At 37.6% G+C, this 19,984-nt stretch overlaps 1 protein-coding gene across 7 annotated transcripts in view; it reads right to left on the bottom strand.

Moving 5' to 3' along the window:
• The window catches only part of CNTN5 (contactin 5), an 826,419-nt gene that overhangs the window by 264,846 nt on the left and 541,589 nt on the right, over positions 1-19,984 (bottom strand). For all 7 annotated transcript variants that reach the window (XM_067466528.1, XM_067466529.1, XM_067466531.1 and 4 more), the window contains exon 6: positions 19,593-19,768. In XM_067466528.1, coding sequence (XP_067322629.1) covers positions 19,593-19,768 — 176 coding nt within the window. The remainder of the gene's footprint in view (positions 1-19,592; positions 19,769-19,984) is intronic.

Below are 19,984 nucleotides of genomic sequence, written 5' to 3'. Positions count from 1 at the left end.
TGCATGTGTTGCTCAGACTGCACAATGCATATATGCTAGTCTAGCACAACTAAAAGGGAATATATTTGCAGTTTCTCCCATTCTCTTATATCATTTCCAAAAGCCATTTGGTGCTGTCCCTCAGTCTTTTTTAAAAGATGAGCAGATAGTACACGATGACTTGTTATGCTGAATTTCTCACATGTGAATGGCAATACTTTGATTTGGATACTATACTCCTTTCCAAGTTGCCCAGAATCAACTGGTTTCATGTTTAGCTTACGGCTTACTAAGATCCCTGAAATAATTTGTATGACACAGGGCACTAGCATGCCATATGAAAAGTTTCCATCCTAGTCCTGGCAACTCCTGACACATCCTAATACAAAAAAGTTGGAAATGCATTACTATTCTAAGAAGCAGTGTGATAAATTCCTATGAACAATACTTGTGATTTTCAAAGGAAATTCAACACTGCGTTGATGATGGACTGTCACCTCAGACTGTAGCTTTGCTGACAAAGTGGTTGCATGTCACTGCAAAGGAATGAATTCTGACATGAAGAGTAGACCGTAACATTCACATTTATATTTCCTAGAGTTAAAGTGAACATGTGCTGTGGCACTCATACAGAAAGGTCAACTTTTGACAGTTAAGGCAACTTCTGTGGTGTTCTGTGGTTCATAGAAGAAGGCAAAAATACAGAGTACTCCCTCCAGCCAAAAAACACACACAGGCACAACTGTCTGCATTTTCTACTGATGTGATCAGATATAATAGAGTTTTATATTATTTCTGAATGGGTAGCCATAAAGTGCACAAGAGCCCTAGAAAGTCCAGGATGAAAGAGTCAGGATCTTCTTGTTCAGTTACTATCAGCTGTTAGGAATTGTGGGCATTGAAGTTCAAAACACCTAGAGGGCCAAAGTTTGCCCATGCCTGCCATAGAGGATTTTACTCACTCTATTATAGTTTTATCAGCTGGAATCCTGTGTCATAATGACAAATACATAACCTGGAGTTACGCATTCATGATTGTTACATATACACAATCCCTATATGGTCCTTACTTTAGGAATTATGTAGGGTCCATGCATGTACCTTAATCTACATTTACTGAGCAGCAGTCAGTGAAATCAATAGGGTTTGTTCCCATCACTTGGGAAGCAAGTAGTTGCCATTCTTATATCTCTCACAGGAGTGATCTCTGCTGCAAAAGGGAATTGTAACAGGGATCATCTCTCTACCTGGTTCAATAGGGATTGCATCAGACAGAGAGCTGCTACCTGGATTACAAGGGAACAGACCTCCATTGTTATTATTGTTGTTGTACTTAGTTAGGTAGGTAGTTTGAAGGAGTACTGAATGAAAGGTAGCATATAAAATGGAATATCTGGAGATAAAATCATATACATGGTCTTCTAAATTACAATAGATGCTTCACTTTTGCCGCACAGGACTTCTGCAATTGTAGAAAAACACTAAAAATAACATAAAACTACTGTTTATCTTAGAGAAGTCGACTAGGGCTGGGCGGTTTCGTTCGTTAATTTCATAATTCGTTATTAATTTGTTATTTTTTGATAACGAAGCGATATTGAACCATTTAGGAGCAACTAAAAAACGAAATGAATTTTTCCAATTCATTTCGTAATTGTTTCGAAATTGTTTCGTAATTGTTTCGAAATTGTTTCGTTATTATTTCGTTATTATTTCCGTATGTCTGGTGCAAGTTTTATAGTTGTTTGTTTTGTCAGTGATAAAAAAAATCACACCAACAGTCAACAACAGAGGGAGAGGGAAGCTTCAGAAGTTCCCCCTGTCCCATTTGGAGGGTTTTTTAGTGTATTGCGCAATCGCGTCCGCCATTAACGAATCGATTCGTTATTGTTTCAAAATTGTTTCATAATTTCCAAAATTTTGTAAATATCAAACTTTTTAAAAGAAAAAATTCGGAATTCTTTTAAATAACGAAACGCAAAAACCCCCTAAAAACGAATCGAATTTAGAAACAAATTTTTCCGTGGTTGGACAGCCCTAAAGTCAACCATTAAATCAAAATGGAAGATGTAGAGATTCCTAGAGAGAACATATTAATCACAGAATCATAGAGTTGGAAGAGACCACAAGAGCCATGCAGTCCAACTTCCTGCCATGCAGGAAAGCACAAATCCTCAAATAATCACATCCACAAAAGTTAGATCTAGAAATGTGGAAGGCAAACAAAGACTATAAGTGATGCTCTGAATACTATTGTTAATCCCCACTAGAATAATGGAATTTACCTATGTGTTGATTTACATTTCACAACTGACATAATGAGTCTAGTCTAGTTGGGAGTAACCAGGTTAGAGTATTCTTTTTCTGCCAAGAAGCCTGTGTGTTTTCCCAAAGGTTGGAAGTAGCCAGAATAACAAATTTTTATTTTCAGAAACAGCGCCCGCCCCCACCTCAGCTTTAGGTTGGATTCCAACAGTCTTTGGGTATAATGTAAATGACACTTAATTCAGCTTGATCTTTTTAAGCCTCTGCCTCATCCGCGAATCCTCTTTAAGACTTTCATCATATGGACATCATGACTCCAACATCATTATCCCCCCCCCCACCCAAAAAATTCCTCCAACTTCTAATCTGTTTTATTCATTTATTCAGTTTTTTGCCTGATAAAGAGCTTGTCTTCCAGCAGTTATTTTGGGGCCAGTCCAGAGAAGAAGTTGTAATATGATGGGTCATTAGCACTCATGGGCAGATAAGGCTAAAGATCTTGTAAAACTATTGCACTGAACTACGGAAGTTAAAGTGGTATCTTCTGTGTAAACACATAGGGAGTGAAATACACATGATTCCACTTGAAATCCATGAATGAAACAAGTGTTTAAATTTGGCTAGATTATGCTTTGGATTTCATGTCTGTTTGGCCAGTCACAATGGGTCAAATGGTACACTGACAAATATTGAAGCACCATCCAAAATGCATGTGATTTGGCTACATTGATGGAACTCTGCTGATGCAACCATGAGATGAATATGTATATTGCACAAGAACCCAAAGAAACCGCATATGTAAGGGAACTTAAACAGATGTGTTTTGTCAATAGGATCAAACAAGGTGATTCAAGCAGCTACAATGTTTGAATATTATTATCTTTATGGCACTTCTGGAAATAAGCATATCCCATTCTCCCTTATCATCTGAAAGCTTAATCTCCATAGTCATTCTTAAAATGAAACATGTCTTCCAGACATTCAGTTCCATTTTGCCTCAATGTACACTTATGGGATGAGAATGATGAGGGTGACATTCATAAGAATCTCCATAACATATCACTTATGGCAAAAAAATTCAATGCATGTTGTGTTTTCACCGAGTAAACTCTGCAAAGAATCTGCATAAACAGTAAACAAGGGTTTTATAAATCAACTTTTAAGAGCTTAACCACATTTCCATTTCAGCTGTATTTTAAAGAGCTGATGCAGAAACCTCATTTTCCCAACCATTATAATTCAAAACCCGAAAGTTGTAAACCTTCTATTACAGTCCTTTTTCATAACACCTAAGCTTAATGTATCAAACGTGTCGCAGTTTGACATATCCATGGACTATGAACAATGAAGGCAGCATTATTCACTAAGCATACTTTACTTTGAGACAATATCTATAAAAAGGTAAATATACGGCTCTTGTAATTACCTCAAACCAAAATTCTACTGTCATGTTGAATAAATCAGGGACACCTAAAGCTTCCCAAATGGAAGTTGGTGTTCTCCAGCTGTTGAAAATCTGAATTTGAAAATAGTAAAGCAAACTGTAGTTTCCCCAGAAATTCTAAGCCTAAGGCAGGGATTGTTGAATAAATTCTTATAATGCACAAAGTTAGAGGAAGCTGCATCATAATCGTGCCTTCCAGATGTACACATATCTTTATTGCTATTACTGTGCATATCCTGCAGGTAGAAATGTATTGTCAAGTATTGTCAAGTATGTTCTCCTAACTCAAAGTAACAGAAGTTTGGAGAAAATCTCACCAATTCCAATGAGTGTATTGTCAGTCTGTACATATTATCCTCTGTTAGCTTGAAAAAGGCCCCAGCATTAGTTTGGTTGTGGACTGATCTTTTCTTTTTTCTGCTTGAAGGTACAGATACATAAAATGCCTTGATTTATTAATGTTTCCCTTATGCCAAAGAGATTATGTAGAGTATTTTGTTATGAAGGCGTTGATAAAAATCAGAGATAAAGGCACAAGCTTGAAGTTTATTGGTAATGGCGGAATAAATGGTGTGGGCCATCTAATGGACTTTTGAACTTGTTAACTAAGCTCAGTTTAAAAATAATTGTTCTATATACTCCTTTTTGAAAGTGCTTTAGACCAGAGCTTTGTAAACCTTTCCACTCAGGAACCCTTTTGGCTCAAGACATTTTTACATGCATCCGGGTATATCAAATAGGTATAAATATTAAACATTTACTGATCACAAATCAGCATTTGCAAGGCTTGCTGAAAACACTTATTTTTCTTTTTATGAAGTACAGCTGAAGCATCTTCTGCAGAGTCCATTGTAAAAACTGTGCAATAGAGTCTAAAACAGCTACTAGGTGACATTCAGAAAATCTCAATTGTTTTTGCATTTTTCAGGACCTCAACATTAAGCTAACTAAGGGGACCTCATTTGGGATCAGGACCCACAGTTTAAGAAGTGTACTTTAGACTGCTACTGGGATCTTTGTTTATTTCATTTTTGCAGGTAGGCACAAAATATTAAAATTTTTCGAGCTTAGTGTTAATTTACAAAGATTTTTGAATATTGTTTTGATTTTATCTATCACAATTCAGAACTTCTTTCTAATAATTTTAGTCGCACAAAAACAGTGACTTTACACACATTCACTCTTTCACACACACCAATGCAACACAAATGCTTTGTGTGCCATAGTGTGTTGTACAATTTTAAAGGCCATTTGTTCATGCTACTGATGTCAGTTGAGGTCAAATTTGCTCTAACTAATCTAGGGCAAAGACTAGCTGCAGCTACCTCCTATAACTGTCTCTACCCTCCTTCTTCCCTACTATCACTGGTAAGCAGCAGTGACTGCTCCTAGGCTTCTCAACGGCAGATGGCAAACTTCAGAGAGGCCTCTATTCCAGAGCGTTGTTAACCAGACTTATGTCTGTATGTTACTGACAGGAAGCTAATCCCTGTTCTTAATCCCAACTAGTGTAGAGCCAATAAAATAAATGGATTTCTTTTTTTAAGTCAGTCAATCAATCAGTAGCCTTTATTTTGGGCGATAAATCCTTGGCTGAGTCAAGTGAGAGTAGAATGATGGAATACAACATTTGAATAATTAATAGCATTGCATTTGGCTAATAATTAATGATAACCAGTATCTCCATCCACTATCGATTGAATTACTATCTTAATAATCTAAAACCGGAACTGAATGCCGATTAGTAATAAGTCTCCTGAGTGCTTTATTTATTTATGTGTTGCCTTACCAATCAACAATTGATCTAGGAAATCTGTTCCGGATGAGATTAACTGACAGAATTCCAACCATTATGTAGTCACAGAGCTTCATTTAGGAGACTCTAATGTTTATCTAATTTATCAGGATTTCTGCTACAGTTTGATCCTCTCTCATCATACCCCACTTAACAGATCTCAATCACAATTAAGATCTGTAATGGACAATGAAGATATGCATAGTAAAAGCAATGGTATTCCCCGTAGCCACCTATGGATGTGAGAGCTGGGCGAAGGAAGATAGATGCTTTGCAATCATGGTGTTGGAGGAAAGGTCTGAGAATGCCTTGGACTGTGAGAAGATCCAACTAGTCCATACTTCAGGGGAAAAAAATCCTGACTGCTCACTGGAGGGAAGATATTAGAGGAAAAGATGAAGCACTTTGGCCACATCATGAGAAGATAGGAAAGCTTAGAGAAGTCAATGATGCTGGGGAAAATGGAAGGGAAAAGGAAGAGGGGCTGACCAAGGGCAAGATGGATGGATGGCATCCTTGAAGTAACTGGCTTGACCTTGAAGGAGTGGGGGGTGGTGACAGCTGACAGGGAGCTTTGGCGTGGGCTGGTTCATGAGTTCACGAAGAGTTGGAAGCAACTGAACAAATGAACAACAACGTAACGGACAAAAATGTTGTACTGGACTAAATTGATTCACTGTGAAACATGAGCATCTGAACAGTACCTCCCAGGAAAGTAGACTTGAATCATAATTTTCTCAATAGCTCAACTTTTGTCTTGAGAGAATGGCCTAAATCCTGAGATGAACCCTTTGAATCAAGTGAATTTACATATGTGTTGACTTACTGTGCAGTAATTGATTCAATGGGCCCCGTCCAGTTCAGACCAACGAACAGTATTGTGGCCCACATAGATTCTCAATTGAGGAGTTCAGCCATTATTTCTTTTCCCATGGCCACATTTTTAAAATATCTAAAGTAGATGGCCACTGTATGTACAAAAAGCAGGCCTGGGAAAAGTTATCAGAACAGCAACTTCTGGAATCCTCCAGATTGAGTGTCCAGTAACCATGTTGGCCACGAGACTAGGGTAGTTATAGTTCAAATGGCAGCCTTCCAAAGTTCCATAGAAAAGCATGAGTCACTTGTTTCCCATTGGATCCTTATGGCAGTGGTTAAATACAGAATCCACTAATGCCTTTAGGAACTGAATTTCATGATGATTGATAGGTTTTCACACAACAGGAACTGCTCCAGTAAAGATTTCACATAAAATTGAGACATAAATAAGGATGTAGGGTCAAAGAAGAGATCATTGCCTGCGTAGCATACAGTGAGCTATTGCTGTGAACCTTCTGTTCTCACTCCAGTTGTCAGATTTTTGTGAAAAAAGGAGCCAAGCAGGCTACTGCTTCCCAAATATTAAATGTATTTTTAAAAAAATCTTTCTGCATTTGGCAACACATTTTGGAATTTTTCTAGTTCTATCAGATTGGTGGCGATGAGGACATGCTGACTTGGAAGGAGCAAGAAATCTACTTGGAACCTCATGATAATCAATTCTGTTCATCCAAATTCCATTTATTATGAGTTATAGGTGTTAAGACTGTTTGAAAATGAAGTTCTGAGTAAGTGCATAAAAACAACATACGTAAGGAGCATGTGAGAATAAGATGCCTGAGAATTTCCTTTGGGAATCACATTCCCATCAGTTCTACTATAACTTCCAAAGTCTTTTAAAATATTTTTATGGCTGCTATATCAATTTCCTTAAATACAAACAGTTTGGAAAGGTGTCAACTAATGCCTGAGGTCAGAACTAAGTCTCATCTCTTTGGTTAAACCCAGTGAGACACAATCTTCTTAGTCTATTTCTAATCTGTTCCACCCATTCCCCTTTTGCATAATAATCTGTGATATTATTTATTTATTTATTTTAAAAAGAAAGGCAATGCAACAACTTCATTGTTAATTTAGGTTTATATATTTTGGATTATATACTTTAAACAATAATTATTTCCCTTCAGAACGTGCATTTGTCAATTTTCATTATTTTTTTCAAAATGGAGAGAGGTAGAAAAGAACTGCACGTGGAGCTTTAGGAAGTGCGGACCTTAAAGGCACCAAATTCTGTTAGATTTTGGAAGTTAAGCAGGGCCAGTCCTGGTTAGTACATTGATGGGAGACTACTAATGGATGCTAGGTGTTGAAAGCTTTATTACAGAGGAAGAAACTGGCCAACCCACTCTCTGAGAAAGTGGTGCCCAAGAAAACTCTATGAAATTATGGCTTCATCATTAGTTGAAAGGCAATGTGAAGGCACACACAGACACAAATCTATACCACAAATACATTCATGAGACACAGATCAGGACCATTTGAATAAGAATGATCACAGATTGGATTTTTCCTAGCAAAAATATTCATGTTGCATAGTTTATATATCTATATCTAAAGGTAGCTTGAAGCAATGTATAACAATTTAGGCCCTCAGTGCTTGAAATGTCTCAGAAAACTAGGAAATTAGACCAGGTTCCATACTGCAATAGTAGGCACTCAGAAGTTAACTCTCTAGATTACACCATGGCAACAATTCCTCTAACTAGGTTTTAAGGGTGAGTGGCTTGTGCTAGAAATATCAGGCATGGAAGTCCCTTGTCAAGCTGAGTAATCCATCTTAAAATGCATAATCTCCAAGTTTCAGCGCTGGCAGCCAAATGGTCTACATCTTTTTCAGAATGGCCAAGAAAAGGCTTAGTTAGCATTGGTATGACAAGCAGCAGCTTGTCATTAGGAACTGGTCAGATCAATAACTTTGTTCTACTGAATTGCTATCCTTGACCTAAAGCAATTTGCTATTTCCAACTAGACTCACTAAATCAATGGAATCTGCATAAGTGGTAAATTGCTGTTCTTTAATGGATTCAGGGGTCTACTCTAGTTGGGATTAGCAATTAAATATAGACTTTTAGACTAGCCTTTACTACTTCCTCAAGTTCCTTTCCCACACATACTTGCATTCTTCTTGCTTTCTGCTTGGCAGGCTCTCTGTGAAACTGGACCCATGTCAAAGCAGTTGGCAGATCTTAAGAATAATCAGGATTTGTGAGACATATAAGCATTCCAGTTTCCTGGCAAATCCCATATTTTATAAACTCCATATGGTTGCCTGACACTACATTTTCCATTTTGATAAACTGGTGGAAATCAGATGATGCCTGACAACCTCAGATATGCTGGTCCTGCCAAGCATCGCAAGGCATAAACTCTTTGAGCAGATAATACTTGAATTAATTTATACAAGACTTCAGAGTTTCATGCCAGGCATAGACTTATACAGCACTGTAATAGGTATATATTTAGTGTACATGTAGTTTTTTTTTTTTTTGCTGAAACAAAGGAAGGCAGCATGAAAATCATATGGGTGGAAGCATCATAGCTGTAATTTACAATTACATTGTTTCCCAACATGCACTTTTTCTACCTTTACTCAGGCATCTGTAATAATTATATTCCAATACCAAATTTCACTAATTTGCTATAAAAGCACTTATTTTTGTTTATACATTAGCAATTAAAATGCCTTGAAATAAATGAATGACAAGAGATTCTCTGTTAATTTTACTATCAAAGAAATTAAGCTGTAATTGTTTACAGTTTTCAGTAAATGCTCTGCTGTATAGTTTACAACAATAATTTTCATTCTGGCATTCATCATGGTGCCTCTAGAAGTGAATAGTGGATTTGCAATTTTTTTTTTTGCATGAAACAACGTTTGCTCTCTGGTGGCTCAATGTACACAAATGTTGTTTCATGAAAAAAAATTATGAACATTATAGAAAATTGCCTTTAGGCTATGTGTATAAGAAACACAGATGAATTTTGTGTAGCCATGAATCCCATCTCCAAGATATGTACAAATATGCAAAAACAGATATTTCAAAATCCAAGAAATTGGAGGAGAATTGGAGTAGAAAATAACCATCCAGGAACATATCACAGGCCCATAAGCTCTGAAATCTAATTGTGCTTTTCCAGAAATGACGAATGATGACTCTGAACTCCCAAGGCATAAGAAGGTCAAGAACAGTCTTCCCTTCTGCTGTTACTAAACAATTGGTAGTCAGTGATGAATCCAGTGGTTTCAGTTAGAACCACACCTCATCTCTACTCATAGACCACCCTTCAGAATCCACTTAAATTCATTTTAAAACCATCAGTTTGGTACTTCAGAGAACAAATTCTTGAATCCCACTGGTCAGTCTCAACTAGAATGGTAAATTAGCACATATTTGAATTCCACAAATGTATGAATCCCATTGTGGCTAACAAGATTTGGGCAAGAGTGAGATGTGTACAGCTTTCCAAGTGTTGTTGAACTGCAATTCCAGGCATTCTTCTCCATTGACTTTCTTATCTAAGAGCTTCTGGGAAACAATCCAAGAACATCTAAAGGATTCCCACCAATTTAGACCAATAGCTCCATGTTATCTTGAACAAGAACCTTGACTTGTCACAACTTTGATTTTGTTACTTTCATTGACTTTTCATTTTTGTTTTGTTTTTATCTATGTGAAGTAAAGTATGACACACATATGGGGGGGGGATATAACTCTGGCTGGAATATTGTTGCGTAGTTCCGTGTAATAAATTCATTATATGAATATATAGATAAATCCCATTGATTTGGTGGGTCCGCTTTAGGTAAGATTAGTAACAGAACTCTGCATTTATTTCTTTTCTTTTCTTTTCTTTAACATACAAGAGCAAGACACATTAGTATTTACCTTAGACTTGTAAAGCAAGAATCATATTAGTTAAGAATCTGGCAGTTTCATCCAGAATTGGTTGAGGGGATTTAGCTGCACCTACACTGTAAAGTTAATTCAGTTGACATCTCAATGGATATAAGGCCTTTTGTGTTATGCGATTGCTCCCCTTTTGTGATGGTTATAGCCTACACATTGTCTCTATTATCCTTAAGATTTCAAGCAAGTTTTCTCTCCCATTCACCTTATTCAAGTTTTAATGCTTATGAACATTGCTTCAGATAATTATTTCTTATTACTTTATCAGTTGCTTTGTAGCTATATCTCCAGAACCTTGTCCACTAGTACTTGTTCAGGTTTTTCAAAATGTTTTTTAATTTGATCTTTAAAGTCTTTGTGGTATCATTTATTATTAATAATTGATTAAACTCCCTTGAATACCATGTTTAAGGGAAAAGGCCATGCAAGAAAAAGATGAATAGGAAACAGCTCACACTTTAAAACAGAAGCTGGATATCCATTTGTCTAGAGTGCTTTGAATGTGTATTTCTGCATGGCAGGGAGTTTAATTGGATGTCAAACTCTACAATTTTATGAGGCTTAAGGGCTATTCCTAGCACCCTAGTCCAGTTTCCTCTATTTCCCGTCTCTTTAGTATATTGAACGACTAGAAGATAAGGGAGGATCCCCTGAGGAAGGATGATTATTGTGGACTATGTTCTGATAGGCTGCTGCCTATCCCAATCAAATGACATCTATCTTATTGTCACCAACAGTGCTATGGATTTTGAAGAGGCATGAATAGAGGGTGAAAGGGAGAAATGTGCTGAGAGGAAGCTGCATCAAGCAAGCCCTTGGACCCGCCTTCTATCTGGAAGCCTATTTCCTCGTGATTCAGAATACTGATCCAGAATACTGGTAGGTCTCCACAGCTATTTTTCTACCCACTACCAAGACTCTGCCCTTGGAAGACAATCATACTTGTCAATGAGGGATCACCCAAAGCAGTGGTTCGCAACCTGTGGGTCCCCAGATATTTTGACCTTCAACTCCCAGAAATCCTAACAGATGGTAAACTGGCTGGGATTGCTGGGAGTTGTAGGCCAAAACACCTGAGGACCCACAGGTTGAGAACCACTGACCTAAAGATTGTGAACATGCTACCAGATTGCAGGTATCAAATATGACCCTCTTCTATTGGCTCTCTCTTAGTTTGGTGTGGAAACAAAGGCAGGACTATGGAAGATATGGTTTCCATAGTACATTCTGGTGTCTTCCTTCCAAAGTCACATGGGGAGGCCAGGCAAAAGATATGAATTAGCACAGGCAGAACAGAAAGAATATATAGACTCTATGTTCCTTCCCATTTAGATATCCCTGCATTCTTTTCAACATTTCATGGGATAGGTGGCCAATGAGGATTGTCAAAGGATATAGTCTTCACAATCTTGACACAGTTTTCACCCCTTGCCATATTATCATACTACCAACTGGATTTGTAGTTTGACTTACTATTCAACCATTACTCCAATGGCTGCCAGACAGCAGTGTTGTTTCCTAAAGACAAATTAGGCTATGGTGATTTTGACTGGACTTCCAAGATCCTATGGTCCAAATCCAAAAGGGGAGGCTAACAATCATGTTTGTCGATACAAATCAAAATTGACAGATTTTGGCCTAGAGTGTTCATATTCACTGCTATAAAATAAATGAATGCATCTGTTGATGAAAATTGGCACCTCCATCTGGAATCAATAGTAGATGCACATGCAAATAGGCTGGACTGGATTCAACGCTTTTAGCCATTTGCAGGTGACAGGAAGCTCTCCAGTCAGCTGTCAAGACTATTCCATCATGGAGGGTGTCACCCAATACCCTACTGATTGATTTATCTGTGTCACTGTGGACCTTTTCTCCTATCTATCAGGGATGGTTATTATGTGTGCAACCATTTGCAAGGGAAGATGTAAGTTACAGTTAATCGGTACTTGTCTTTCTGTATCCTGAATGGGGAAAAAGATTGAAGAAGCAAGAAATGCCAAAGAAGATAAAAAGAAGAGGCACTAACAATCAGCTGAATAAAATTGGAATTTACAAGATAGATTGGAGGAGTGAATACAAATAATACACTTGTGTTCAGTTTTTAAGCAAATAATCCTCTGTGGAGATGAAGCACATTTTATTGCATTAATGTGAGCATCAACTGTATGTTTGAGAAGAAAGAGAGGCTCACAGAACAATTAAACAGTGGCTACAATCTAGTTCATTGATTGCTTTCAATGAGTTTTTATTTAATGTCTATATGCTAAGACACACCCTTCAATGAAACTACAGTAGATCCACTCTTCTCATCCCAGGAGGAAGTTGTTCCAAGACATATACACACTCCTGTGGATATCTGAAACCCTGGAAAACAGTGAATCCTATATTTTGATTATACTTAGGATGGAAGCATACCACAGTTGGGCTGGAAGCAGATGGACTGGAGAATAGTTTCTCTCTGGAGCACTTGGTGTTCAGCAAAACAATTCCAAGTGCTCTGTGAAAAGCTAAGGATTTTTTAACATTAAAATTAAAATTAATAATAATAATAATAGAAATAAATGGGGGGGGGGGGGGAGGCATCTCATTATAGTTATTTTGTACCCATGAGCAGCATGTAGAAAACTATCCAGTATAGTAGAGAATATATTTAGCAGATTGCATGTGAAACAAACTATAGAATATTTGTCTTACAGTTTTGTCACAATTATTATTTTTTCTATTTTTTTTCTTTTGTGCATGTATTTCTGTCTGTAATGTGAAATTGGTGGAGAAAATGAAAAGAATCAAATGATAAAACTTAATGTCTTGCATGCTTAAATTGTGAAACTACCTTGCTTTGCCAATATTATTATCATTTTATTTATCAAATACAGTATGTATCTGCAGGAGGGATTGTAGTACTCTGCCTTGACTTTCATATTGCAAAGGTGCTCTGTGACTGAAAATGTTTGAAAAACTCTGGACTGAAGGAACTAGAGAAACCCACAAACATTATCAGGGGAGAGATTTTTTTAAAGGAGGTGCAAGTGAAACCAAGGATATTGAATCCTTGGCTAAGTGGGTTGTACTATATTAATTTGTTTCTTATTTCTAGGAATAAAACACAGCATGGTTTTTACAGATGATGATGATGATTATTATTATTAATAATAACTTTATTTATACCCCAGCTTTCTCTACATGGGGTTAAATTAATCACAATTAAATTTAAATTTGATTGATTTTAGTGAGGCTAACCTAAACATGACTATGGGTGCATCTACACTGTAGAGTTAGAAACCAGTTTTATTACCCTGACTCGATGCTATGGAAACCTGTGAGTTATAGTTTTACAAGACTTTTAATCTTCTATGCACTCTTGTGCAGATGCCTCACCAAACTATGACTTCCAGGATTCCAAACATTGAGCAATGGCACTTAAAGCGATGTCAAACTGCATGAAGATGCACCTGATGCCAGAGAACAACCAATTCGGGGATGTTAGTGCATATCATCATTGGCTCATTATATATGCAGTTACCTTAATTGCATCTCACTCCCTTTGAACAATGATGACTTGTCAAGTTGACTGTACATTGTATAATATTGCACTTTAACCCTGCTACTATTGGTCTATGTTTTATGGAGTTTCAGCTAGATTTAATAATGTACAGAGGAATGAGGCCATGATGAAAAAGAATTCCAATGATATTAATTGGTTATTCTAAACCCATAATTTGCTATTGCATTTGTTTTGTTTTAAGTGGCCCAGAAGCTAAGTTCAAAGGTAGCATGCATGATGTTCTATATGGACAGCCAGTAGGGTGGATGGTAGAAGAAACGTGCACATGAAAAGGAGGCTTATTGCTTCATCCAACATGGTCAAGTACTTCATTCACACAAACAAATAGTGTGTCTAGAAAACATTCATAGGAATATCCCCATTGCTGCCAATTGAACTCCCAGGAAGTTGGCATATACCAGGGACGTAACAGATTGCTGCAGTGAGAATTTGCACTCTTGAATTAGAGTGAAAAACCTGTACATACTCATCAGAAGCATCAATGACAAAAATGTTGTATTGTGTGCAAAAATTTAACTTGCTGAACATATATTTGGGAGTTTTGAACAAAATCAATACATTATATACTTAAAAGCAAGCCTTTATGAGCAGGGAAGAGCGATGTACACATCTACTAGATATCAATTGTTTTAAACTATTGCTGTTATATATTTTATCTATTGAATTGTTGGCATCAAATTGTGCCGGTTGTAAGCCGCCCTGAGTCCCCCCTTGGGGGTTGAGAAGGGCGGGGTAGAAGTGCCCGAAATAAAATAAATAAAGTCACTAAAAGCTGATCTATACCAATGAAGAGCATAAGTCTATAGTATAGGCACTGATGGGCAGAAGCTTCTTCATGTGTTGGTAGTGTGATGGACCTTCTCTGGGTTTTAGTCTGAACATTAAAGAACCATCCAAAGTGGCAAACCCTGTCTCCCAAATAGGTTTGATATGCTTTTCTAACTCCTTTGAAGCTCAGACTAAAATTTAGAACAGATTAATGACTCCCTTGGTGGAGTTAAAGAAAGGAATCTTGCCTGCCCCCATATCAAGATATCTGGAATTAATTGTGTGAGTATTTACTCTGTTGGGTAATATGGATATATATCACAGTTTAAATATTAAATGGTGTGGAAAGCAGCCTGCTCTGCACTTAGACACACATAATATCAATATGCAAAGACTATGAAATTGGCAATGGCATGGAGAAACTTGAGACACCCTTCCCCGTTAAACTTGCTATTCATTTGATATAGATGGATGAGAGTCTAATCTTTTGATAGATAGCTAGAGGTTTTTAGGTTCTAAAATCAGCAGGATATGAGGGAAGCTGAAGATGTCATGTTTCAGTTCAAATACCTTATCAGCATGGCAATAAGCTCAAATGGCACAGTGACAATTTTATACAGGGAATCGTTGTACATCATTACTGTATCGAAGGAGAATAATTTTTTATCACAGAGAATGTTAGAACTGTGATGGAAGTTGTGCCACATACCTTCTGTTTCAAGGAAAATGGCAAATGCTTGAATAGAGATAAAATACTAGCAGCACACATATATAAGTTATAGGGAGGTTTTGGAGTCAAAAATTTATATTGTGATATGATCTGTGGATATTTGGAAACTTAAAGAAAATAGCAACCCTCTTTACTCCTCATGGTGCCAACTCTGGCCTTTGAAATGCCCTGGCAGGAATATGATGGCAGCGGAAGATCTTTGGTGAGTAAAAAGCATTAATGCTTTCTTTAGCTTTTCCCAGGATGGATAAATGTTAAACATTTTTATTTTGCCATTCAGAGAAGGAGATGATTCCTAGGTAGTTTCTTCCTGATATACACACTCTGCCTTCTTTTTAGAAAGTTTTATCCCTTCTAAACCACATCTGGACCCCCAAATCTCCTTGCACACCCAGCATTTATTGATATGAGGAAACTATCACTTCCTTTCCAAACTGAAAAAGAGTTCTGAAGCTCTCCGTCAAGAATAGAAAAAATAGAAATTAAACTGTGTAGAGTTAATTTGGCAGGAACCTGTGAGAAATACACAGTTTGCTTTTGGAGGAGGGCTCAGGGCTTCTAGCAGTAGCAATGGGAAGAAGATTCACATACAACCTGGAGGCAGATAAATCTGAACCCTCATTTGCCATCCACAAGCACCTTCACCTAAGCTTTGACTCAAGACTGAGTCACCCAATACTTCACCTACAACAAACCAAGCATGGTGTATTGACACAGGGTTCCCTTGCAACAGAAATGGGCAGCCTCTGGCCTAAAAAGACCCTTTCACTTTCCCACTCAGAAGTAATTGACAGAAGGTCTGGTAGACTGCTCCAAATCTGCCTCAGGAAATGGTTTCACTTCTGGTCCTGTGTGTGCCAATACACCTATTGTATAAATATAAATTCAGAGGGAGTTCCGGGTTCCTTGAGATGACGCTCTTTCCCAGTAGCCATTGCAGGATAACAATGTCTGGGTTGTTGCAAATACTGCTGGTGAGTTCCCCGGACACTTCCCCTGCTTCAAACTTGCTATTCGTTTGATACAGATGTATGAAAGTCTAATCTTTTGATAGATGGCTAGAGGTTTTTAGGTTCTAAAAGCAGCAGGATTTTAGGACCTAAAATTCTCTAGACACCTAGAGAGGGGAGGGTTCAAGTGAAGATCCTGAAAATCTATAGTCATTGTTTGGCTTCTCCCTTGCCTGATGTCATATGGAGTGGCTGAGGGGAAAGCCAGAAGATCACACTCCAAATTCTCATCTGATTCTCACCCTCACTTTGAAACTGTACACCTCTTCCCTCCCTTCTTGAGACAAACTCCCTTTTCTGAGACCTCTTCAAAACAGCATAGTTTAAAAGCAGCCATTCAAAACCCAAATAGGTTTTTAAGACACCTAACAGCAAGGCGGAAATTGCTGATATCATTTGTTCTCCCTTACAGGAATGAATAATTTAATACAGCACATTCCCAGTTATTGAGAAAACTACATTGGGACTCTTGTGATGTATTTTTGATTCAGAGGTGATATATTAACATTGAAGTTGCCTGTTCTTCCAAACAATCAAGAAAGATCCTTCCACCAGAGTCTTTGCATATGCAAGACAATAATCTCTCTGTCAGCACCAAAGCTATAAAGCCTTTACGCTAATAGCTGTTTGACAGTGGAATGCACCGCCTAAGAGTATGATGGAGTGCACTTCTCTGGAGGATTTTAAACAGAGGCTCAATGACCATCTATCAGGTATCATTATGCATTTCTGAATTGAATGGTCCTTATGGTCTCTTTCAACTATATAATTCAATAGCTCAACCTGGCTCCTAGTTTGGTAGTTTTTTAAACTACTTGATGACATTCATAGTCCAAACTTTCATGTAAAGATCAATCTTTAAACTAATCTCTGTGTTCTACAACCTCATCAGACAGACAATCTCTCCCTCCCCCCCTCCGCCCCCATTTCACTGTCAGACACCGCAAAATAATGGGGAGTCATGGCTGCCATTAAACGACACAGACGTACTTCCGGTCATTGCTGTTTATCCATCACAAATTTCTTTTAAAAAATAGAAATGACAGCTATTGCAGAATTACTTAGGCAATCCCTCGTTGGACGAGTAGGATAGTCTTCCAAGATCAGTATTCTTGTGGATCTGTAGGTGACTGTGGAGCCCTATTCTTGACCTGCATCTTCTTCCACAGTGAGGGCATTGGTTTCCAGGTGGAAGGCAGTCCCGGTCGAGGTTGGCTTGACACGCCTTCCTCTTGACACATTTCTCTCTTTCACTCCATTCGTGCCTCTTCAAATTCTGCAGCACTGCTGGTCACAGCTGACCTCCAGCTGGAGTGCTCAAGGGCCAGGGCTTCCCAGTTCTCAGTGTTTATGCCAGAGTTTTTAAGGTTGGCTTTGAGCCCATATTTAATTGCAGAATAGAGACATTGGAAAATGAAGAGAATAAGAGGTTATGTTTTGCTGGTTTGTTTAAATTTATTATTGTTTACTCTTACGTTTTTTTAATTGTTTCCCAAAAAATTCCTTGGCTTTCTTATTGCATTCCTATTCTATTACTGTATTTCAAAATGTAATTTGATAGCAATGGAGTCATGTTTGTATTTTGGGATGTCCATGTAAGAACTCCAAATGGTAATAAATATTAAAGAACTTTTTGTTATTTCCTGTTATGATACATATGCAGTCCTATGTAAGGAACCCTATCTGGATATTATAGAAATTTTAAGCTATGGCTCTTCAATAGAAATACTTTTCTAAAAACAAAACACACACAAAAAAAGAATATGCGGGGGGCAGAGATGTCTTGGCTCTGTATGATAAGAAAGATATAGGGTGCCTACAGGGAAGCACTCCAAAGTTTGACATGTCTGATGAGGGGAAAAGTCACAAAATGGAGCAATAGAGGACTGAAAGGTTCATAATTCCTCTCTTTACTTTACAAAACAATCCCCCCCCCCACTCCCACTGTCTGATAAGATCCATAGATTCATTGTTAATTTCACAGAATCATGAAACTGGAAGAGACGCCATGGGCCATCCAGTCCACCCCCTGCCATGCAGGAAAATAATCAAAGAAGTCCTGACAGACGGCAATATAGACTCTGGTTAGAAAACCTTGGGAGGAGAAGACTCCATCACACTCCACAGCAGCCTATTTCATGGATGAACAGCTCTTACCATCCAGAAGTTCTTCTTTCCTTGCAATTTCTATGATTTGCTCCTTGTCCTAGTCTCCAGAGCAGCAGAAAACAATCTTGCCCCCTCCTCAATGTGACATCTTTTCAAATATTTGAACAATGTCTCCGCTTGTCAGTCTTTTATTCGAGCTAAACACACCCAACTCCCTAAGCTGCACCTCATAGGTCTTGACTTTCGAACCTTTGGTAAGTTTGGTCACCCTTCTCTGGACATGCTCCAGCTTGTCAATATCCTTCTTGAAGTCATAATACAAAATGATGTTTGTTCTATGGTTCTTTATTATAAGAAGAATTTCTTCACTGCCAGGAGCATTAGCAAATGTAGTGGTAAAGATATGTGAGGAATCCCATTATGGTCCAAAGTTAAGCTGAATTGTTTTGGCCTACATTTCCTCAACTGTCTCAGGTATAATGCATATTGCTCTTTGGAATACTCATGTTGACAGACAGTTGTGGACATATGAACACACATAGAAAGGTGCACATATGTCAAATGTATGAAAAAAACCTGTTTTAGATAATGAGAAAAAGTATTCAAGCATATTAAAACATGCAGAATTGTGCTGATGTTTGAAAATTATAAGCAAAGATGGATATCATCCTCTAAAATACAACCAAACATAGAATCAGGTGGTACAAGCCATAGAAGAAAGAAAGATTCTATGTATATGAGTCTAAAGATGGATATGAGCAGTAAAAATATGGCTCCTTGTTGAAGACAAGGAATAAGTATCATAACTAAATGTCACTACATATCCTAGCTGACTGTAACTAGAAGCCTGTTCCTAGCTACCTTTGTGAGCTATGGGTGCTGTTTTCAGCTTCTGTTGAGATGAAGAAAAATGATATCCCATATAACGTCATAACTTAGCAAAAGCAACAGATGGCTAACAACCAAGACAGACCAAATAGTCTAGTCCTTCATCATTCACACAGATTCTCATAATTCTTTCTCATTATTCAGAATACGGTGGAAAAAGTTTATTAGCCAGATCCAGACAATAAAATGGCAGAATGAATAGCAGTTAATCATTTCTAACAGAATCACTTGTTGTACATTGTTACTTACATGCAAATTGAAGTGTAGCTTCTCTGCTCAAAATGCTGCCAAACATGTTAGTAGTAATGCATTGATATTGTCCAGTATCTTTTGTTTCACTGGGATTATTGATGATAATGCTCCCTTCTATCACACTGTAGCGGTAATCACTTTCGATGTCTATCTCGGTTCCATTTCGGAGCCATCTTAGGAAGAAAACAAAGAAAGTGGAATAATTATTGTCTTTTTTAAGAAGCTGACAAATATCAAAACAAAGCACTGATATAATAGTAAGAATGTCATGTTTTTGTGTGAAATATAGAGACATGATATGGAAAACCAACACTTGTTAGAAAACTATGCTAATGTAACCAAATGGTAAAATGATAAAAGACATTGATGTCAAGCCATATGAAGAGAGG

The sequence above is a fragment of the Anolis sagrei genome, chromosome 3, assembly GCF_037176765.1.
Source record: "Anolis sagrei isolate rAnoSag1 chromosome 3, rAnoSag1.mat, whole genome shotgun sequence".
Lineage (NCBI taxonomy): Eukaryota > Metazoa > Chordata > Lepidosauria > Squamata > Dactyloidae > Anolis > Anolis sagrei.
Note: the sequence above shows the minus strand (reverse complement) of the source record. Positions and strands in the feature narration are given on the sequence as shown.